The sequence below is a fragment of the Marmota monax genome, unplaced genomic scaffold (assembly GCF_021218885.2).
Source record: "Marmota monax isolate L192 unplaced genomic scaffold, Marmota_monax_Labrador192_F-V1.1 WCK01_AAM20220418_F8-fsc00001, whole genome shotgun sequence".
NCBI classification, from domain to species: Eukaryota; Metazoa; Chordata; class Mammalia; order Rodentia; family Sciuridae; genus Marmota; species Marmota monax.
The window spans coordinates 53311009-53335780 of record NW_026693777.1 but is presented as its reverse complement, the minus strand read 5'-3'; the positions used below and the strand labels follow the sequence as shown (position 1 = coordinate 53335780).

Below are 24772 nucleotides of genomic sequence, written 5' to 3'. Positions count from 1 at the left end.
CTACTTGTATGGCTTCTCTTCAGGCTCCTGGAATCCCAGCTGCAGTCACAGAAGAGGAGCCATGAGAATGAGGCTGAGGCCCTCCGAGGGGAGATCCAGAGCCTGAAGGAAGAGAACAACCGGCAGCAGCAGTTGCTGGCCCAGAACTTACAGCTACCCCCAGAGGCCCGCATCGAGGCCAGCCTGCAGCACGAGATCACCCGGTTGACCAATGAAAACTTGGTAAGTAGAAGTACCACCCCCCTACCCCCACATGCCCCCTCTCAGCAGGCAGTGCTTTGCATTGCTGTATATCTTGGTTTCTTTTTGATCAAACACAGCTTTTCCTTGCTGAGAAAATTTCCATGCCCCATATTTGTTACTCTCTTACTCTAATAGAAACAGTAAAGAAAACATGAATAAATTTGTACAAATGAACAACCTGCACAGGTTGTTCTCACAGAAAGCTCCAGGTGTCCAAGTGTTCTCAGATGTCATTTGGAAGGTCAGGAAGAGAGCCACCCAACTACAAACTGGGTTTTGATAGAGTCTGAGGCAACCTGCTTCATCCATTTCAGCTAAGGATTCTCTGCCTTCTCAGGAGGTTTGGTATGTGATTGCCATGACAGATACTGGGCAATTTTGCTTACATTTGGTCCCCAAGCAGCCACCAAGGCCATCCCAGCCTCTCTCTCAGGCAGACAAGAGCAGGTTAGAGTAGAGATCAGGGAAGGTGGTTGGCAGAACCAATAAGGGGCTTTTGGTTAATGCTGGATGGAGCTTATTGACAGGAGAGGGAGTCAGGATTCAGGTTTAGACTTATTCTTTTAAGAAGAACTTGTATGTATGATTGCACAATGGTGTGACTCTACTTCATGCTCAACCAGAGAAGAGAAAAATTCTTCTCCATATGTATACAATGAATCAGAGAGCTTTCTACTGTTATGTATAACTGATTAGAACTAATAAAAAAATTAAAAAAAAAAAGAAGAACTTGTATAACAAATGCAGAATTTTTTTCCCTTGCCAGATTTTTGAACACTGGTATGGAATCCAAGTTTTTTCTTTTCCTTTTTCCTTGTTTGTTTTCTTTTTTTACTGAAAATATTTTCTAAGTTATTTGTTTCTGTCATATAATAATCTTTATTACAGATTTGTTGTTTTTAAAATCTGACAGATATACACATAATATTAAAAATCATTGAAAGATTATAATTCCATACTTCTGTGTAAAATCTGTATTGTAGTGATAGCCTGATTTTGAGAAAAGTTTTTTAAGACTTTTGAGAATTTGTCTTTTTTTTTTAATTAAGGTTTCTTAATGACCTATAATAAAATACTTTGAATTCTCTCTGAAAATTTGCAATCTGAATCATCTGTCCATTATTTCATTAGTGATACTCTATATTACAAATAGATTTCTAGTGTCATTTATCCAGCCATTTTTTGTGTGAATTAGAAGCAAAGTGGAAGGTATTCTTTTTGCAGTCTGTATTTCTGTGTGAGGCTCATGGTGGGAATACAGGAAGAGGGTGAATGTTGTATTTGGACTCTTCAGAGTGACTGAAATCTTGCCAATTTGTCAGAGAAACTACTGATTCATTAAATATTTTTGAAATGTCATTTATTATTCCCAAGTATATTTTGTTGCTTAAATTAAACTAACAATTCTTTGGTGACTAAGAATTGATAAATATACTAACTAACATTGATTGATCAGTAAAAAAATTTTGTGCTTATAAATGATTGTCTTAAAATACTAGGTGAATCTGAAATAAAGGTGCTTCTGGGTGGCAGATTCCCAAAGTTTATACACGAAGTTGATCAAGTATTTCCTTTGCAAACTGTCGGTAGTATTAATTTTTCCTAGCAATTTTCATAGCTAACATAAAAATAAAATGGGCCTCTACATTTTAAGCCATAAAAATCTGGTTAATGAGTTTGAGTTTGGGGAATACCCTTTTAAGTCAGCTGCTTCTCTTGCCATTACACTGACTACTAATTCAGGAGAATGGATTCAAATAGAAGTACATGAAATTATGTGCTTTTGCCAACTCATTATGGTTTCTCAATCTCAGTTGTGTAATTCTTGGAAGCACTTGAGAAGAAAATTCAAGCAGCAATGGACCTAGGCTTAGTGTTCTTGAAAATGAAGAACATTAATGGAAATGTCACCTTGCGTGACATCCACCAGCCACCTACTGCCCCAACACAAACACAAGAATGGTATCTCTCCTTCTCTAGTGAACAGGTTTCACAGACCTCCCCCAGGATGCCTTTCAGGGAAGAAGGGCCGAGGGTTTCTCACCATTCTCTCCAAACAAGAGTACTAACAGTGCCAATATTTTCCCTTTAATTTTATTTGCCTTCCCTACCCTTGCTATGGCTGCCAGTAGCAAAGTAGGTCTAGCAAACTCCTGAGCATCACCTATGGGGAAGGCTAGAGATAAAAGGGTAAGAGGGCTGAAGACTGAAGTGACAGCCTTGTCTGGGCAGTGTGGATGACCATTCTGTTTACCATCTAAATGATGGTGTCCTGGACATCATTCATTTCTTTTTATTATGCAAAAAATCTGTAAGAATGTAGTTAAAATTATCCATACTAGAAAATAATATATAGCAATGACAAATCAGAGTCTTCTGAATATATACAAATTCATTATTTGTGTTTTAAAATACTTTTAAGTGAATTTTGCTGAGAGGTAGTGTTCCCTCAAAGACAGGGGGAAAAAAACAAATATCCATTATGCCTGTTTTTTCAGTATTTTGAGGAATTATATGCAGATGACCCTAAGAAGTATCAATCATATCGGATTTCACTTTACAAACGGATGATTGTATGTAAAACCACAGTGTTTTTTCCTTGTCTTCCTGCTAATTTTAGCCCTCTATATCTGAAGAGCACACTGCTGCCTGCCCCTCACCAGAAGTCTTTTCAAAAACTTTGACAAAACCTATTTCTGCCCACAGCTATCTTTTAGCCAGTGGTGTCATCTCTGTCAGTGTCCTGCGTCCATTCTCATGTGTGGTTTGTTATTAACACTAGGCTTACAGTGTGATGGAAGCAATATGATTTGAAAGATCACATGAAATCCAAGAAGCAATTAGCAGTTTGAACAAAGCATTAGCAACTATTCCCTTCAAGTCATCATTTTAGCCTGTAATCCCAGTAATTCTGGAAGCTGAGTCAGGAGAATCACAAATTCTAGACCAGCCTCAGCAACTTAGCAAGGCCCTGTCTCAAAAAAATCCAAAAAGGATTGGGGATATAACTCAGTGTTTAATCCCCAGTACCAAAACAAAAAACCCAGATCATTAGTCTAGTATCTATATCCACTCCTGTCTAAACTGGAGAACAAATGATATTTGGATTTGTAAACACTTGTCTTCTCTGTAACCTGAATGAAAACCACAAACATCCCTGACTCATTTCCCTTCTAAACTCTGAGTCTGCTCTTATTTGCTTTAATTTTTGAGTTTCTAATTATGTGCTGGCATTTTAGAGAATTCTCTTTTACAGAGACAATAATCATACACTTTAATACCTCCCACCATAAACATACTGTTTTTCCTCTTTTGCATTACACATTCATAATTATTCCCTTTCTTTGTATATATCACCTGCAAGATTTCATGAGTGTCTTGTGTCACCTGCCACTTTGGCCCAAAGTCATCAAACTGCTCTTTATCCCATTCTCTATGATTATTTTTCAACTTACCTTTTAATTCCCAAAACTTTAAAGTTTCAGAGCTATTCTAACAGCTCCAAAGAATGGGTCTGTCATAGAGTAGGGTTCAATTCCTGCTTGATAAGTTCAATGATCCTTAAATCTTCTCCCAAAACCTTTTGTGAACTCATCAAAATTCATGCTTGCCTAGTTTCCCTTTAAAATAAGCCATTTCACTGTAATAACAATATATTGAAAAGGTTTGATTATTTTACCCATAGAGAGTCTACTTAAAAAGACTCCACAGGAAGCTTGCCATCCATCACGCTGTAAAGATTTTACTGCATTGTGTATTTTAACATTTGGCTTTATTATAGCTGTATTTCCCATGCCTGCCAGTTTTAGCCAGGTGGGGGCTCCACCAACAAGCTGCTCTGAAGCTTTTTTGTAAACTAACAGTACTATTTCTGTGATGCTGTGTCAGCTCTCCCTTGGAAAGGGAAATTTTAAAAGGGCTATTTTGATCTTTTTGTTATGTTTCTCATTTTGATCTTTAGGATTTGATGGAACAACTTGAAAAACAGGATAAGACTGTCCGGAAACTGAAAAAACAACTGAAAGTTTTTGCCAAAAAAATTGGTGAACTAGAAGGTACTAAATATATTTTTTATATGACAGTCATTGAATCTTGGTTGTTTATTGCTATACAAGCAGCCTAACAAAGACTGTATGTGAATATTAGGAAAAATAACCTTTAGCAAACCTAATTTCTGTGGAGTGGAAATTCCTATTTCTACATGAAGAAAAATGTTCTTTCTGTGGTGGGAATTATATTTTCAGAAGGAGAGAATTCATTCATCAAGCATCTAATGAGTGTCTCATGTATGCCAGGTAATGTGCTAGACAGTATACATGGCCATTAAGAGCATGGAATGTGGAGCCAGGCTTCCTGGGTTCAAGTTTTAATCATTCTACTTACTGCCAGACGTGCTGGTGCACACTTGTAATCCCAACAGCTCCAGAGGCTGAGGCAGGAGGATTATGAGTTCAAGGTCAACCCCAGCAATTTAGTGAGGGCCTAAGCAACTTAGCAAGGCCCTGTCGCAAAATAAAAATATAAAAAGGTCTGGGGATGTGGCTCAGTGGTCAAGTGCCCCAGGTTCAATCCCCAGGACCAAAAAAAAAAAAAATCCTTCTGCTTACTAACCATATAATATTGGACAAGTAACCAAACCTCTCTATGCCTCAGTTTTCCAATATGTTAAATGAAAATGTTAATAGTATCTGATATAGTTATAAGAATTGAATGAGTTGGTATGAATAATACATTTAGAATAGTTTATGATACATAGTAAATGCTACATATAACTTAGTTGTTAGTATTAACTTTTAATATTTGGGATACTGACAGGAGTGATATAAAGTCTGTTTCCTCAAAGAATCCACAGTATGATAGAGGAAAAAAGAGAAGCAAATAAAAATATGACTAATGAAAATAAAGAGGAGGATGGGAAAGGCAGCGGAGCACAACAGACACTAGTATGGCAATTTGTAAATCAATGGATGTGTAACTGATGTGAATCTGCAATCTGTGTATGGGGTGAAGGTGGGAGTTCATAACCCACTTGAATCAAAGTGTGGAATATGATATGTCACGAAATTTGTAATGTTTTGAACAACCCACAATAAAAAATTAAAAAGAAAAAAGAAAATAAAGAAATAAGATCTTTTAAAATATCTCATGGTTTCTTTATGATAATGGCAGGAAAACTCCTTGAGAAAAATTAAATATAAGTTGCTGTTATTATTATGAATAAATTAATCTTGTTTTGTGGATTAGTGTGTTTGTTCATTAAATAAATATACTGAGTTCCTGCCATGATCTGAGCACAGTTGTAGGCACCAGGGATCTAACAGTGAACAGGACTAAAGCCATATTCTAAGCTTTTTTCAACAAACTTCTCACTGCTTGAGAGATTTTAGAGAAACTCTTTGGAATTGCCTTCATACCTAAAATGATATTACTCAGCCTGATCTCCCATCTTATTCTCTAGATGTCATTCTGTTTAATTTCTGCTTGGCTCAAAGAGTTAAGATTCCCCACTACTGGTAATGTTCAAGAGAATCTACTATGATTGACTCATAAGTATGGTTTTCATTCCTCAAACATGCCAGGACCTATCATAATTATTCTGTTTGGCTTCCTGTTCTCCTGGTCAAGTCTACTCGTCCTTTGAGACCAGAATCATGTGTCACACCCTCAAAAGCAGCCTTTCCTGATCCTACAGATAGATCTTATGGCCCTGCCCTCTGTGCACCACAGTTTGGCTCACATCTTCTATGATTTTCACTACATCATATTTTTAGTAGTTTTCCTTGTTTGAATTATTGTCTTTCATGATAAACTATAAACTTCCTTAGCATAGGAACCACCTACCTCTTATCTTTCTTTTGTTTTCATAGCCCTGAGTATGGTGTCGGACCTATAATAGTCCTTTCTTAAGTGTTTGTTGAAAAAAATAAATAAGTTTCAGAAATATTTAGAACATGACAACTTGAATATTTACTTTAAAGAGGATATTTCTCTCTTAGATATACAAATACTGGAATAACTGTTTAGAAATCAGAAAGATTACTTTGTAGTCATATTTGATATATAATTCTTCATATAATGTTGAAATTTTGAAACCCCAAATCACACACTCACACATGAGAGATATACAATTTAAAAAAGAACTTTCTACACTTATTGTGCACTAAATTATATCATAAGGTTTTAATCAGACAAGAGCATTTGCTTGAAAGAAACTGATTTTAAGGGTATTAACTTGTGAGATTGCTTATGTTGATCTCCTACTGGCTTCTTTGCCATACATTAGTAATTTTACATTTTTAATCAGCTTTCTTTGATGTATACATTTTTAAAAGATAACATTAGAATATTTCAAGATGTTACTAATTTTAGGCTATTATTAATCAGAAATCAACTTTTCAGTGAAACAACCCTGACAAGTTTAAAGCTGATAGGTATAAAGCTAAAAACATTTGAGAAGGCTTAGATTAAGTCAAACAAAGACAAAATGGTTCTTAAGAAAGGTTATATTTTGAGTCAAGTGATAACATTAACTAGAGAATAAAATTAATAGATTTATGTGACCTGGAACTTATGGCAGGCATTGTCCCTGCTCTACCCTCAAATTAGGGAATATAGATGAAAGATTTTTCTAACACTTCTCTCTTTGTCCATGAATCTCACAGTTGTACAGAAAATACTGGCAACTTTGTATAGCAAAGCACTTTCTGGTAGCCAAAAGTGAATATTTTTCTTCAACATACTTAATGCATATATTATAACATACTTAAATCCTTTGGGTTTATAATAACACAACTCTTACCTTTTCCTATGGGCTACATTTAATTAAGGAGACTTTTTTTAAAATCCAGCAAAATCTGTTTTTAAAAATACCAACCTATATAATTTTTTAGCAGGAATTATATAGTTAAATGGAGAGTATTTCAAAATTTGATGTGCTTTGTGCTGTATTTTAATCTAGGATTGGGTGTTCCATCTCTGTTTTTGTAGTCAAGAAATTTATACCTGAAAGTCTTCTGAAAATCATTTGATTATTTTATAAGAGAAAAAAAAAGCATAGGTGACATTCCCAAAGCCTCAGCCAGTAAGATACAGGACCAGAACCCAAGCTCTCTGAGAACCACTGCTTTCTCTCCTTTGAGTCATGTTTTCCAACAGAGCTTCTCCACTTATAGGAATATATCTGTTTTAATTGAACCTGAGATCAATATCTTCCTGGTGCCAAGTGTGGAAAAGTAAAATTTTTTTAAAAATCCAATTTTCTTTCCTTTTCCATAACAAAAAGGTTAAGGAATGTTTTCCTTTCAAGTTTATAAAGAATTTAGAAAACAGTAATAGGGATTGCTTCAGCTTTTTGTAGAAAGAGTCTGCATTGGATAAAGCACTGGACTAAGAAACTGCCATCTCAGCTCATTTGTGCTGCTCTGACAAAACACCTGAGACTGGGTGATTTTTAAGCAACAGGAATTTGTTTCTCATAGTTAGTTCTAGAGGATGGAAGTTCAAGATCAAGGTGCGTGCAGGCTCACTGCCTGTTGAAGGCCTGATTTCTGTTTCCCTGGTGGTGCTTTGTTGCTGTGCCCTCCAGAGGGTTCATAGGCTGTGTCCTCACATGGAAGGGATGGAAGGACAAAAGGCCTAATTAGTTCCTTATAACACTTTTATAAGGCACTAATCCCATCCTTAAGGGTGGAGCTCCTATGGACTAATCACCTCATAAAGGCTCCACATTTTAATATTGTTGCATTGGGGATTAAGTTTCAACATAAACTTTGGAAAGACACAAATGTTCACACCATTACAGCCACCAATGTCTCTTGAGTGTTTGAAAACTGGAGTAGAACCAGGCATGGTGGCACATACCTGTAATCCCAGCAACTCAGGAGGCTAAAGCAGGAGGAGTGCAAGTTTGAGGCTAGCCTCAGTAATGAAGGGAGACCCTGTCTTAAAATAAAAAATAAAAAGGACTAAGGCTATAGCTTAGTAAAGTGCCTCTGGGCTCAATTCCTAGTGCCAAAAAAGAAAGAAAAAGAAAACTGGGATAGTGTCCTGGTTTAATCCCTTCCAGGCTTTATATTTTCCTGATGCTGCATAGAAGTTGACATTTTATTTTAATTAGTAAATAATTTTGCTAAATAAATCAAGATTATGTTGAGCTGATAGCTGTTTTTTATCTGTGAGTTTTTGTAAAGACTTAAGTCTCTAGGAAGAATTCAAAGGCAGAGAGAAAAATTTTAATGGGAAGATGGGAAAATTTGTGTGACATTTTTGTTCAGACCAAAAAAGATCCTAGTTCAAGATTTTGCAAAAAGAAAGTGAAGCTTTCTTTTAACATACAAGCTCTTTTATTGAAAGTATTCATCATATTTTATAATTTTGAGGTGCATGCTTCACATTTTAGCACCTCTGAAGTTGGAATATGTCTTAAAATTATTGATGCACTATTATCGTTTTATTGCCATTTTTTTCAGTGTTATATAAAATGGCATATCTCACAGTTAGTGGCATCTTAAGGAAGTATAAAAGTAGTAGGCTTAAAACATCTTCTTTGGGTTACATGGACTCTAGATTTTTTCCCCCCAGTACTGGGGACAGTGGCATTTTACTACTGAGCCTTTTTAATTTTTAATTTTGAGACAGGGTCTCAATGAGTTGCTGAGGCTGGCCTCAAACTTCTGATCTTCTTGCATCAGCCTCCAAAGTAGCTGCAATTACAGGCACTTATTACCACACCTGGTAGACATGTGCTTTTACTGATAAATCTAATGTTAAATTCGTTTCCTCCCAGTTTCCCCTCTTAGAATTATCTCTGTGGCTTAAAGTAACTAGAAACATAAATGGCAGAGAATTTATTATTTTAACACACATCAGCAGGCCCATAATCTCTGGAGGCCACAACTTCATCATCATTCCTTGTGGGTGTTGTGTTTAAACTGACCCCAGAAGTAATTAATATGAAAATAAATAGTTTTGAGTCTCCTCTTCTCTCACATAAAGTATTATATTATAAAACTCACCTGGTGGGTTTCAGACTGCATCTTGTATCTGCAGCACTAGATCACGGGAGTTGGTTGTAGCCCCTAGCTGTCCAATTGCAATCTGATCACTCTTTAGATATCATAGTGTTGGTAGATGGTGGTGATTCTACCTAAACCAGGTTTTCAGCACTTACAGTCCCAATATGTGATGTTGCATCATGAGGTGGAAGATATGTCACCATGCTCCATGCCACATAAGCAAGAGCACTAGCAGGTATTTTGTTCTCTATGATAATCTTTTCCTGTAGAATTGGTTTCTTAGAACTAGAAAAGGAAATGCCCAGAGCAACACAAAAGTTCTGATACCTCATGGAGCCAGCACCTTTAAACTTTCTAACATTTTTGCATCTGATCTGCATTTCATTTGACAACAATCTGAGAACCCAAACTTATTGTATGCTTTAAGAGATTTCTTTTTTTTAATTTATTTTTTTAGTCATACATGACAGTAGAATGCATTTTGATTTATAATACATACATGGAATGTACATACATCAATCATATTGACTATTCTATTCTGCTGCCCTTCCTATCCTCCCTATTCCTCCCCTCCTCTCCCATTCTTTCTCTTTATCCAATCTAATGTGACACACTTTTTTTTCTTTTTCTCATTACAACATCATATATGTATTCTGTATAACAATGAGGTTCTCCTTCCATCTTCTGTGCAACTCCCCTTCTCCCTCTTTTTCCCTCCCACCTCTCTTCCCTATTTAGTCGTAGTCTTCTTCTCATGCTCTTCCTCCCTATCCCATTTTGAGTCACCCCCCCCCTTATATCAGAGAAGACATTCGGCATTTGTTTTTTAGGGATTGGCTAACTTCACTTAGCATAATCTGCTCTAATGCCATCCATTTGCCTGCAAATGGCATGATTTTATTATTTTTTAGTGCTGAGTAATATTCCATTGTGTATAAATGCCACATTTTTTTAATCCATTCATCTATTGAAGGGCACCTAGGTTGGTTCCACATTCTAGCTATTATGAATTGTGCTGCTATAAACATTGATGTGGCTGTGTCCCTGTAGTATGCTCTTCTTAGGTCTTTTGGGTATAGTCCAAGAAGGGGAATAGCTGGGTCAAATGGTGGTTCCATTCCCAGCTTTCCAAGGAACCTCCATACTGCTTTCCAAATTGGCTGCACCAATTTGCAGTCCCACCAGCAATGTATGAGTGTACCTATTTCCCCCGCATCCTCGCCAGCACTTATTGTTGTTTGACTTCATAATGTCTGCCATTCTTATTGGAGTGAGATGGTATTTTAGAGTAGTTTTAATTTGCATTTCTCTGATTGCTAGAGATGGTGAGCATTTTTTCATGTATTTGTTGATTGATTGTATATCCTCTTCTGAGAAGTTTCTGTTCAAGTCCTTGGCCCATTTGTTGATTGGGTTAGTTGCTTTTTTGTTGTTTAACTTTTTGAGTTCTTTGTATACTCTAGAGATTAGAGCTCTATCTGATGTTTGAGGGGTAAAAATTTGTTCCAAGGATGTAGGCTCCCTATTCACCTCGCATATTACTTCTCTTGCTGAGAAAAAACTTTTTAGTTTGAATTCGTCCCAGTTGTTGATTCTTGGTTTTAACTCTTGTGCTATAGGTGTCTTATTAAGAAATTTGGGGCCTGCCCCCACGTGATGAAGATTAGGACCAACTTTATCTTCTATTAGACGCAGAGTCTCTGGTCTGATTCTTAGCTCCTTGATCCATTTTGAGTTGACTTTTGTGCATGGTGAGAGAAAGGGATTCAATTTCATTTTGTTGCATATGGATTTCCAGTTCTCCCAGCACCATTTGTTGAATTATTTTGAAACCCTATACTCTAATAAAATAGAGGATAGTGAAGGCATCCATAAATTTCTTAAGGCATATGAGCTACCCAGATTGAGTCAGGATGATATAACCTAAACAGACCAATATCAATTGAGGAAATAGACAAAGCCATCAAAAGACTACCAACCAAGAAAAGCCCAGGACCGGATGGATATACAGCAGAGTTTTACAAGAACTTTAAAGAAGAACTAATACCAATACTCTATAATCTATTTCAGGAGATAGAAAAAGAGGGAGTACTTCCAAATTCATTCTATGAGGCCAATATCACCCTGATTCCCAAACCAGATAAAGACACCTCAAAGAAAGAAAACTACAGACCAATATCCCTAATAAATTTAGATGCAAAAATCCTCAATAAAATTCTGGCAAATCGGATACAAAAACATATCAAAAAGATCGTGCACCATGGCCAAGTGGGATTCATCCCTGGGATGCAAGGCTGGTTCAATATACGGAAATCAATAAATGTAATTCACCACATCAATAGACTTAAAGATAAGAACCATATGATCATCTCGATAGATGCTGAAAAAGCATTTGACAAAATACAGCATCCCTTTATGTTCAAAACTCTAGAAAAATTAGGGATAACAGGAAATTACCTCAAAATGGTAAAAGCTTTATACGCTAAGCCTCAGGCCAGCATCATTCTAAATGGAGAAAAATTGAAGGCATTTCCTTTAAAATCTGGAACAAGACAGGGATGCCCTCTCTCACCACTTCTATTCAACATAGTTCTTGAAACACTAGCCAGAGCAATTAGACAGACGAAAGAAATTAAAGGCATAAATATAGGAAAAGAAGAACTTAAATTAGCACTATTTGCCGATGATATGATCCTATACCTAGCAGACCCAAAAAATTCAACCAAGAAACTTCTAGAACTAGTAAATGAATTCAGCAAAGTGTCAGGATATAAAATCAATACCAATAAATCAAAGGCATTCCTGTATATCAGTGACAAATTCTCTGAAATGGAAATGAGGACAACTACTCCATTCACAATATCCTCAAAAAAAAATAAAATAAAATACCTGGGAATCAACTTAACAAAAGAGGTGAAAGAGGTATACAATGAAAACTACAGAACCCTGAAGAAAGAAATAGAAGAAGACCTTAGAAGATGGAAGGATTTACCTTGCTCATGGATTGGTAGAATTAATATTATTAAGATGGCCATACTACCAAAAGCACTTTACAGATTCAATGCAATTCCCATCAAAATCCCAATGACATTCCTTGCAGAAATAGAAAAAGCAATCATGAAATTCATCTGGAAAAACAAGAGACCCAGAATAGCTAAAGTAATTCTAAGCAGGAAGAGTGAAATTGGTGGTATTGCGATTCCAGATAGAGCAATAGTAACAAAAACAGCATGGTACTGGCGCCAAAACAGGGTGGTAGACCAATGGTACAAAATAGAGGACACAGAGACAAATCCACAAAATTACAACTACCTTATATTAGACAAAGGTGCTAAAACCATGCAATGGAGAAAGGATAGCATCTTAAAAGAGATTTCTTAACTGCTTTCCTTTCCTGTAGATTAAAGGATAAAAATCCTGCTTACTATCACAATCATCAAGATAAGTTCACATGTTCCCTTTTGGTTCCCAACTTTGAGATGAACTTGGAGGCCTCTTTTTATCCTTAGCATAATTCTTCTCTAGCTGCTGTCATTGACAATAGTGACCATTTTTAATACTATTGTACTTCAATGATTGCAGCTTCATAGCAAGACTTTAGTATTCATTAAAAGCAACAAACAAGTAAAAAAAATATTTAGGAATTTATATTAAATAAAGGTGTTTATTTGTTTATGATTTCTTTGGAGATTAGAGGTGGCAGGAGAAAGGTGTTTGCCTTATGAGGCCCTTATGGAAAAAAATACATTTTCACATCAGTTAGTATGAAGGAACACTCTTGATGTGGTCTGAGATGATTATAATGATACATTTAGAGTAAATATTCTTTTGTTTTTAATGACTAGATTCTTAGAACTAGTTGATCTTGCTGTCCCCTTGTACAAAATTTTTTTTTCCTTTGTGAGAAACCTTATTACAAAAAAAAAAAAAAACTTGAAATTTTCAAATCAGTTCAGGTCAGATTATTTGATGTTAATAATATCAGGCTCTAGTGCCTGTCAGAGTAGCATCATCATTTAATTTTGCTACCTATCCACCCAATTTTAGCACCAGAGAATAATTATAAGAGGACAATTTTAAGTGGCAAATATGGCAAGTTTGTATTGTTACAGAGTTCATTTAAAATGATAGGAAAAATGAGAGGGTTTCATGTTCCTATCTAGAAACCATTCTGCTCTTTTTTTTTTTTTCCCTTATGAAGTGGGCCAGATGGAGAATATATCTCCAGGACAGATCATTGATGAGCCTATCCGTCCAGTCAACATTCCCAGGAAAGAAAAAGATTTCCAAGGAATGCTGGAATACAAGAAGGAAGATGAGCAAAAGCTTGTTAAGAACCTGATTCTAGGTAAGTATTCTCTACATGGGATAAAAGCTCTTTCTAGTATGTGTGGCAGTGGTGGGAAGACTAATCAATCATTTTTAAGTAGTCAACACTGAAGTTTCTTTAGTCGTAATTACATGCTGTACATTGCAGTGCTGCTGCAGCATCTTGACTACCCCGTGCTTTGTTAGTCAAACTGCAGGGACAAGTGCTTAGGACCTAACTGTAAGGATCTCTTGAGGCCCGGCCTTCTCAGTCCTATGGGCACATTAGAATCACCAACAAACTTTAGAAAAGTATTGATGGTCCCTCTAACTTAAGCCAATTAAATTAAAATCTGTAGGAAATAGAGCCTGGCCATGTCTAGTACTTTTTAAATAGCCTCTCAAGGGATTCTTACAGTTGAATACCTATAGGCCTTTTAGGTTTCTGAATTTCTGTTTTTCCTTACTTCCCTGGAAAGTTTTATATCTAAATATGTTGAGGACAACAGTTTAATAATAAAGAAGAAACAAAAGAATTAAGATAAAGATTCCAGTAAAGGAAGGACAGGGTAGGACAAATGAGAAGGGAGTCCAGAAGCATTATAGAGGGGCATCAGGCCTTGGGTATGAGCCTTCTGGCTCTGTGAGAAGACAGTTCAGGGGCTGGTGGTAAACAAGGAAAGAGTACACACACCCATGAGTTGTGAACTGAAAAACCTTAAAACTGCTCCGTCAGCATATGTACAGCATTCTACCACCCAAGTGCCAGGGTGACAGCAGTGTGATTGGCAGTTATATTTGATTTAACATTCTTCAGGTTCATGGCATTAAACTCAGAACTATATATGGGTACAGAGGTACCTCAGTTTCAACATGATCTTCATTTAGCAAAAATGTTCAAGAGGTCATTGTTTGGGGGGGTATAAAAAAGAATAAAGAATGAAGGAAGGTGTGTTGTTTTATATAAAATTTGTCAGGAAACACTTTTTTGATAAGGTAATCTTTGGACAGAGGCTAAAGGAAGTAAGAGAGCTGATATCTGAGTAAAGAACCTTAGAGGCAAAAAAAAATAGTAAGTTCATAGGCCTTGGGGTGGGAGCAAGCCTGGTATATTCAGCCAACAGTAAGGAAATGCATTTGACTGAAGCAGGTAAGCCAGGGCTTGGGAAGAGGAACAGGGCCAGATCACGTGGACTACATGAGGATTTCAGATTTTATAAATGGGTGAGATGAGAAGCTGCCTGGAGGATTCTTGAACAAGAGTTAGATAATCTTACCTATATTTTTTAAAAGAAATACTATAGTTGATATATAGAAAATATACTGTGGGGCAAAGGGTGCACCAAGGAGACCAGGTAAGAATCTCTTATAGCAAATCGAGAAGAGATAATGGTGGTCTAGCTAGTTACTGTAATAGCTAGTTACTGTAGTGCAAAGTAGTTTGGACTCTGGGTATATTTTTTAGGGAGAGCCAGCAGGATCCATTGGTGGATTAGGTATGTATTATGAGAAAAGAAAGGAGCCAAAGGGATGAGGAGGTTTATAACCTGAGATACTGGAAGATTGGAGCTGCCATTTCCAAACACTGAAAGAGCAGGTTTATCAGAGAACCAGGAGGTTGGTTTGGGAGAGGTTCACTTTGACATATCTAAGGAGAGATATCAAGAAGGCAGTTGATACATAAGACTGGAGTTCAAGGGAAGAGTCAGGGCAGGACATATAAATATTAGATAGACATGTCCCCACACTCAAGAATTTCTCCTCTTAACAATTTGTTAAAATACTCTTTTTTGCTGGACATGATGGCTCATGCCTATAATCCCAGCAATTTGGGAATCTTAGGCAGGGGGATTGAAAGTTCAAGGCCAGCACCAACAATGTAGCAAGACCCCACCCCCCACTCCCTTCCACCAAGCAACTTAGCAAGACCCCATCTCAAAATAGGAAATTAAAAGTACTGGGGTCATAGCTCAGTGGTAAAGTGATCCTGGGTTCAATTCCCAGTACAAAAAAAAAAATTTTTTTAAATCTGATTTACCCTGATTGATTGAACTTTATATAACTGTGCTTTTATATCTGGCAAAGCATGCTTCACAGAGACTTTCAATGTAGTATAATTTTACATTTTTTTTCATTTTCCAGAACTAAAACCACGGGGTGTAGCAGTCAATTTGATTCCAGGGCTACCAGCATATATTCTGTTTATGTGCGTTCGACATGCCGATTACCTGAATGATGATCAGAAAGTAAGGTCATTACTAACGTCAACAATTAACAGCATCAAAAAAGTATTGAAGGTGAGCTCAAGTTCATCAAAATTCTCATGATGAATGTTCATGATGACAGTCTGTGCAGACATGCTTTTTCTTCCATGGACTTGGGCAAAGTTGCTAGTTCTTTTCCAGTGTTAACTAAAAACTTGCAGTTTAGGAAACATTCTTCCTTGCAACCTCTCTATATACTTTCTTTTAGAACATGACTCAAATTGGATATGTAGCAAAATTAATTTGATATAATTGCATTTATTTGGGGAGTAAATTTAATCTCTTCATGGACAGAAATAGTCTGTTTTAAGATTATACTTGGAACTAAATTAAAAATATTCAGTGGAGATTAAGATGGATAGATAGATAGATAGGATAATGCTAATGTTAAAATGGACGTTCAATAATACATGGCTTATTCATATAAAAACAAGTCTGATAAAGCATTAAAATATTTTCTTCCAACTTTTGTACCCATTATTCTCCAACTCACCCCATAATTCTTCTTGTTACCTAAAATGCCTGCTTCCATGTGAAAAGCAACATAAGATGCTAATCAGAGAAGACAGACTTGGAAGAGGCAGCAGCATTATATAACCAAGCAGAAAGCCCTACATAACTCAGTAATCTCTGAGTCACCTTGCATAATCCTCCTCTTGGCTGTAGAGAAACAACGATCATCATACTTAGTTTTAACTTAGTGTTTCTGTGAGGAATTGACATAATGTGCTCCAGGTGCTTTGCCTTCTGATTATCTAACTTAATGAGGATGAAGATAAGTAAGTAGTTAACAGTGGATTCTCTCAACTCTAAGATGCCTTTCTTGAACTTTAATTGTGGTTATATATATATATATATATATATATATATACAAAAAATTTACCATATTAACCATTTATAAGTGTATAGTTATGTGGCAGTAAGTGTATTCACAGTGTGTACAACCATCAACAGCATCCATTTGTAGAACTGTTTCATCTTCCCCAACTAAAACTCTGTACCTATTAAACACTAACTCTCTGTTCCTCTCCACCCCCCATCCCCTGGTCATGAACTTCTGAAAAATGCTGGTTCTTAATCTCTATTCTGCAGATATTCTATTAATATCCACTGAAATGTGGAGTTTCTGCAGACTTAACTTTTAAAAACTGATTGATGTTTTCTGAATATAACTCATTTAATTTTTTACATATTGGTGCTATATTGGTGCTATATTGCACTTCGACTACAAGTTTTGCCACTTAAGTCAACTCCTAATTAGACAAAAGCAAAATTTTCCCTCAACCTTGCAAGAAGGCATTTATTTATTGTGCCACGTTGTTTAAAGATTAGAAAGGAGTGGGTGCTAGAACAAAATATCCTTTTGATGCCATTTAAAATTGTGGTACATGTGTCTCACATCTGGTTTTGATTTTAGCAACTGTTTTTTTCACATGGGCTCTGAAGCAGCATAACTAGCCAAGGACATATGGAGAATCCATACAGTTTTTAGCTCATAGATCATTTATTTCTAGTAAATCAAAATCTGCAAGTGTCATTGCATTCATCTTGTCTTCTCTGTGAGACAGTCAGATAATATTGATTTATTATTTAGTTTTGACCAAACATGATATTCTCACCTAAAAATATTGTTTTTGGCAAGCTAGATCTAGTAACTTTTTGAGTACAGAATTAGCATTCAATTATAAATTTTTTAAGTTTCCAAAGAAGCAAATGGTTTCTTATTTTGAAGTATTGAATATAGGATATTTGATGTTAATGAAAATAAAAGTCCCCTTTAGTGTTCATGCTGAAAGAAATGGTATGTATTGAGTTAATTTTTTTAAAAGTAGCTTAGCAAAGACTGCAGCCCAGTAATGAGAACAAATGCTGAATTATTTCTGTAATGAAGTCTTCTCAAGTTTTAACCAATTGCATCTGGTAATTCTCCACTCCCATTGGAGAGTGGGGATTCTGGTAATTCTTTGGTATAGGTGCAGTTACAAGCTTTATCTTGAGGTTGTTCCAAGGATCTCTGCAGTTTTACTTGTCTAAACATCAGCAGAGACAACCTAGACAAGAGCTTCGGTGTCCCTGTTCTACCAGTCAACCTGAGGCCAGCTTTGCTCTTGAATCTGGACTGATGGTCTTTCTCAGCTCAGCCCAGAGCCTTTATTAGCAGCAGTTGTCATGCAGGGTTTTTGCAAGACTTAAAATAGTGCTTGGTCAAACCTTCACTCAAGCCATAAGATGATTTTTTGTGTTTGGGAGTATCATAAAATTTTATGCACTTTTGGTACTCTTCCTAATATTGAAAGATTATTGTAGCTAGCTAGATCTTTCAGATATTTACCTTATGGTAAATTGAAGACCAGAACCTAATAGTCCTGTCTCAGCTAAAAAGACAAATTATGATTTCCATCCTCTGAGATTTCTTTCTTAAAGTCTTTTCAGAAAAATATTCTCCAAAAAGTTAAGGGTTTTAGTTTGTTTTGCACTTGATTGAGGAAATAATTTTATTACGTAAAGAAATGATTCAGTCTGGTGTTGTGGCTCAGTGGTGGAGTGCTCATCTTGCATGTGTTAGGCACTGAGTTCAATCCTCAACACCACATAAAAATAAATAAATAAAATAAAGGTATTAAAAAAAAGAAAAAAATTATTCTATGAGAAATCTGTCTTTCCCTGTGATATATCCTACTCCAAGTACACTTTTACTACATAAAGCTACTACCAAAGACCAAAGTCAGGTATTCTCATATAACTTTTAAGAACCTAGGTTTTGAGATATAGTAGAAAAGTTATTAGAATTTAACATTTTTAAAAAAGAACTCTTAAATTAAAAGCATAGCTATTTAGTGCTGGACAGCTGTCCCAGGTAAACTATTGTAGTTTTTTCTGTGCATCATTTTCTGGAAAAGGGTTTAAGCAAATATTGATAGTTCTGTGACTTTCCATATCCAAACTAGTTAATGGTTTTGTTTGCAGAGTTATAGAACTTCTGAGTATGGCTACTCCTCAGCCCCTGAACAACACCCAGACTCTTTTTCAGGCACAGTGACTCTCTTTTCCTCCCTTCCACTCTTTCCCATCCCTGGTGAAGAGCCAACCAGCTTCACCCTCTCTGTAATGCGCAGTGCAGGATTTTTCCCACCATTTTCCTGGTTCACTGCTCAGACATTTTATTATATTCTTGAAAAGATTTTTTAGCTAAGTTGGGTGAGTGCTTCAGACTCTTTTTCATATTCTTTTTTTTTTAATCAAATGGGGTATAATTCATATTCTTTATCATAAAATTTGTCATTCTCTTTTGAGCCTTTAGTTTTCTCTGATTTTTTTTTCCTTAACCCCAAGGGAAGTGAGTTCAGATCAGCTGTGGGTTGAATTTTTTATCGAATAAAAGAATAGCTAACATCGACTAAATGGGAATACTTTTTCTAATAGCAAGAAAAGTAACAGCCAATGAACCTATGGTTTATATTCTGCTAGCAATGATGTAAGGCTGCAATGTGACTTATTTATTTTTGTAATAGTTCATGATGGTAACTAAGAGAAATAGGCCTTCTGGTGTCTGTTCAATTTTTTTCAGTTGTTATTTCTCTAAGGAAAAGACAAATTTAGACTTATTCTCTTTTTCAGAAAAGAGGTGATGATTTTGAAACTGTCTCCTTCTGGCTCTCTAACACATGCCGATTTTTGCACTGTTTGAAGCAGTACAGTGGAGAAGAGGTGAGAAAATCTTGCTTATAAAACCAGCATGCTATTCTTATTGTTTTTAAGGAAAAATTTTAAAGTGAAAAATATTTAAACATATGTTAACTCCAAAACTCAAATTCAAAGATGGCTTGGGAATTCATCTTTTTGTTTAATGTTCATTACCTACCAAACAGTGAATTGAGGAATGACATCATTTCTTCACTGTTAGAGTTTAAATTATGAGAAAGCACAGCAAAAATAAAATAAACCTCAGTCAATGAATATTATCATAAATGAATCTTTTTGCCAGTACATTGAAGTGAACTGTCAAGAGCTAATATTGAAATACTGAATTATTTAGAAATTTGTCAGTTTTGGCTTGTTACTGGTGATCGGGGACAAAATATAATCTAAGATAATGTGTATTTTGTTTTTTGTTTGTTTGTGGTATAGGGATTGAACCCAGGGCGCTTTACCACTGAACTACATCCTTAGCCTTTCTTATTTTTTATTTTGAGACAGGATTTCATTAGGTTGCCTAGGCCTCCATTAATTGCTGAGACTATCCTTGAACTCCCAATCCTCCTGCCTCCACCTCCCAATCACTGGGATTATAGGCATGTGCCACCATGCCCTGCTCTCATGTGTCTTTTGATCTGTATAAAAATCTATATTACTTTTGTTTGTACTGATGTGTTCTTTAGTTGTTTGATAAACTTCAAAATATTTTTAAATTATGAAAAATAATAATTTTTATTAATAATTAATATTATCTCTTTAATAATTAAAATATCTATATTAATACATTTTATTATTTAGTATATATCTGACAGCACTCAGTATATTTATGTTATTTAATTTTTATAACATTTGCATGGTAGGAAATAAAAACCCAGTTTTACAAATGAAAAAAACTGAAATGTTGCCTAAGTCTGGGATTCTGGGACAGCCTACCTCTTCAAGCCTGTACCCCTAGCCCACTGTCCTCTACACCTCCCCATCCTTTGCAGAAGGGCAGGCAGAAAAACTGACCAATAACACCCAGAGGCAGAGGACTGTCCTCACAAATGATGGCAAATATAAAGATGAGCAAGACACCTGAGAACATGGAACTGACATAAGAATCCCCCAGAAAGTGCTGGGCATGTTGATGCATGCCTGTAATCCCAGCAGCTCGGAGGCTGAGACAGGAGGAGCACAAGTTCAAAGCCAGCCTTAGCAATTTAGCAAGGCCCTAAGCAACTCAGTGAGACCCTACCTCTAAATAAAAAATATACAAAATAGGGCTGGAGATATGGCTCAGTGGTTGAGTACCCCTGAGTTCAATCCCCAGTACCCACCTCCAGAAAGGCCATTAACTATGTCCTGTCCATCCCCACTTGTCCTTAAATTAGTTATCGGAAGGCAGATACTTGACTAAGGGCAGAATCCATCAAGTAAACAATTGCCTTTATTAAGCAATATCAAGTGAGCAGCATGTTCAGATGCAAAAATAACTGCAAAAACTACCTGCTTGTATAGTTAACTTTTCTTTTTAACAGCTACTACCAAAACATTTCATTCTAATCTCTGACTAAAAATAATGTGGATACCATGAAATATAATGAAAGGAAAATTTTTGTTGTTTACCAGTCTCTGTAGAAATTGGTCTATTTCAAGATTATGGAGGCCCTATGGGTGTAGTGTTTATGAATAGGACTGTATTTAGTGAGCTGAAGTTAAGAAATTAGTACTTTAAGATAATTTAGTGTTTAGCAGTAAACCTGCTATTTCATAAATGAAACCTCATTCATTTTTTTAGTTAAATTCCCCCACTTATTTCATTGACATTGCTATTAGAACAGCTTAAAATGCTGGGTTGCCAAATGTACCTATTATTCAAAAGCTTGTAAGAAGTGGAAGAAAGAAATGATAAAAGCAAACAAGCACATACCAGCAATTGAATGATTATCGTGGCATTTTTGTGTGGGATAAATGGAAACCCTTGGGAGAGAGAAGAAAGAGCATAAAGATGCTCACCAAACTGGAGATAGTGAGGCAGACAGAAGAGATGCTTGACCTCAAGTGTATCATTATGACTTTTCTTTATGACTCTAGGGCTTCATGAAGCATAATACCTCTCGCCAAAATGAACACTGCCTCACCAATTTTGACCTGGCTGAGTATCGGCAGGTGCTGAGTGACTTGGCCATTCAGATTTACCAGCAGCTTGTACGGGTATTAGAGAACATCCTTCAACCAATGATTGGTAAGGCCAGCACATCACTGAACATCACAGTCTGTCTATCTCATCAATAAGTGACTGCCAGTGGCACATATTTCAGGGCATAAATTAATGTGGAGAACATAAACAGCCCTAAAATTATCTGAGGAATCCCAGAACTCCAGCCATGGCTACCTGGCATACCACAGAAATTCATTTTTCCACATGATCAAAACAGCAGATCTGGATCCCATTCTTAATGTGTAATGCTTTTCTCTTCTTATTGTCATATTCCTTATAACCAGAAATAGACCTTATCTCTTGTTCAGTTTTCCATAATGCTTCAAACTTTGGACTATGGTGCTACTGCACAGGGCTTCCTAGGGGCCCTCATCTAAAAACAAGGAGGCTGGGGAAGGTTTGAACTTTGCCTAATAATCTACAGTGAAATGACTGAGAAGGTACTATGTCAACAAGAACATGACCCATAGGTTTGTCTCAGACACTCCAAGCTGAGTTGTACATCTGGACATTTTAAAGGCAATTTGGCTTAAGGTGGTTTCTCAGCTGAGTTGCTGGTGTGTGTGTGTGTGTGTGTGTGAGAGATATGCTTATGTATATTCAGCTCAATGTGTGATTCCATGTACCTCTCTTTATCAATGTGTACTCATTCTGGGTGTTTATTTATATATTGTACTATCTGTGTTTCTTTGGAATGTGTAGCAGGTAGGAACAGAATTTAGGAGTCAAGCTACTAGTTTTGAATGCATTTAAAGTTTAAAAAAATTTTTTTCAAGTTACCAGCACTGTTATCTTCATGCAGATTATCAGCAGACTCTTAAGGCTACTTCTAGCTACCTACTCTTTCTTTCTCTACCCATGTGTTTTTTCATATTTCCACAATATTTTTTTTATTTACCTTCTAAGGACTCATAGTATTCTATTGTTTTTTGTAGGCCCACAATTAACCAGAGACTAAAAGGTTAAGGAACACATGCCAGATGGCAGTTGTTTCTTCTATTGTCTACTAAAAGGTCAACCTGGCCAAAATAAAGGCAGTAACAGAGACAAAGGTCAGCTTTAGCAAATCTTTTTTTCTAGTTTTGTTTGTTCGTATTGGTTGGCTGAACAAGAAGTTTGCCTCTAAGATGTCCCACTCTAAATAACTGTTTCCATCTCCCAGGCATTTAATAGCAGTGACCCCCCCCAAAAAAAAATTGTCAGGGTGAGTTTCTGAGAAGCTGAGTTTAGCACAAAGAGGTAAAAATGAACCAGGAATGATCTTTGCTTTCAAGGGGTTACTGGACAGGGAGTGGACATCTCAGAAGTATCCTAAGGAAGGCATCAGCCAGATGCTCTGAGAGCACAGTAGGGGAGCAGTATGCCACAAACCAAAAGACTAAGTCCCGGGATGCTGAGGCTAGCTCAAGGTCTCATTGCTATTGTGGGAAACCCAGGTCTCCTCCAAGACTATTTCTAAGTGTCACATTTTTCTTACTGTTTTATTGCCTCTGAAACTCAAATATGAAGAATGCTTATCTTTTTTATTAGTTCATTATAGATATATTTAATATTGTGTTTCATTTTTCATTATTATACAAGCATAGAATATAATTTGCTCCAATTCAGTTCTTAGTACCTCCCCATTACCTCTCCTCCTTCCTCTCTCTCTGTTCCTTCCCTCTACAGTACTGATCTTTCCTTTTAAACTAGTACATTGTGGATATACATAAATGTGAAATTCACTGTGGTATATTCATATGTGTTCATAGAAAAGTTTGATCAGATTCATTCCACCATTCTTTCCTTTTCCTGTCTCTCCTCCCTCCCTTCCTCTATTTCACTGATCTATCTTCTTCTATTTTCATGGGATTCACACCCCTTTATCTTTTTTTCCCCTTATTTTGGTCTAGCTTTCCCATATGACAGAAAACATTCAAAACTTGACTTTCTGAGTCTGGCATATTTCAGTTAGCATTGATGATCTCCTGTTCTATCCATTTACCAGCAAATGCCATAATTTCATTCTTCTTTATGGCTAAGTGAAGTACCATTGTGAATATATAGCACATTTTTTTTATCCATTTGTCTGTTGACAAACACCTGGGCTGGTTGAATATTGTGAATTGTGCTGCTATAAACATTGATATTGTTGCATCCCCTATAGCTTGCTGATTTTAGATCCTTTGGGTAAATACTGAGGGGTCAGATAGTTGGGTCATATGGAGGTTCCATTTCTAGTTTTTTGAGGAATTTCCATACTTCTTTCCAGAATGGTTTACTAATTTGCAATCCTTCCAATAATATTGGTGAGTACTCCCCACATCTTCACCAACATTTATTATTATTTGTATTCTTAATAATTTCCAAGAAATGCTTATCTTAACACTGACCTCTCAAAAACCCACCCAAGATGCCATAGCTTCTCCTATCACAAGGCTACTACTTCTTACTTTAGAAACTACATCATTAAGGATACTTACTTTATTTTATTTTGAATTTAAAAGTATTTTGATATTTATTTTCATTTCCTTTTTTTTAATTCTTTCTTTCTTTATTTTAGACATACATTTTCATTTATTATTTCATTTATTTAATTATTTTATTATTTCATTTATTTTAATTTATTATTTCATTTATTTTCATTTTCAATGTTAAATTTGAATGCATATAAAAATATATATAGGTTTCATCAATATGTACTCATATTTACAAAATATATATTCATAGGACTCACAATTTACTCTTCCCTCTTTCAGGTCTTATATGTTTATGTATGTTTTCACACATAATTTTAAATATACATTCTTATGAATATTCATATTTCCTCATATTAATCTTAATTCTATAACACTAACCCTAGCTCAAGACAAAATTTGATATTACCCTTTCCATACCTCTCTATCTAAACCTAATGTGACTTAAATCCATGTACACAAATATGAATTTTAAAGGTTTTTTTTGACTTGTTTTTTATTTTTTTAATTTATTCTAATTTGTTATATATGACAGCAGAATGCATTTCAATTCATAGTACACATATAGAGCACAATTTTTCATGTCTC

The 24772-nt window shown here is 35.9% G+C and overlaps 1 protein-coding gene across 4 annotated transcripts in view; it reads left to right on the top strand.

Annotated features, from left to right (window-relative positions):
* The window catches only part of Myo5a (myosin VA), a 205107-nt gene that overhangs the window by 164235 nt on the left and 16100 nt on the right, over positions 1–24772 (top strand). For 2 of the 4 annotated variants that reach the window (XM_046461280.2, XM_046461278.2), the window contains 7 exons: positions 24–222; positions 2742–2816; positions 4205–4298; positions 13459–13605; positions 15708–15862; positions 19448–19537; positions 21602–21752. In XM_046461280.2, the coding sequence (XP_046317236.1) occupies positions 24–222; positions 2742–2816; positions 4205–4298; positions 13459–13605; positions 15708–15862; positions 19448–19537; positions 21602–21752 (911 nt within the window). The remainder of the gene's footprint in view (positions 1–23; positions 223–2741; positions 2817–4204; positions 4299–13458; positions 13606–15707; positions 15863–19447; positions 19538–21601; positions 21753–24772) is intronic. The other 2 variants (XM_046461281.2, XM_046461279.2) reach the window with 1 other exon arrangement.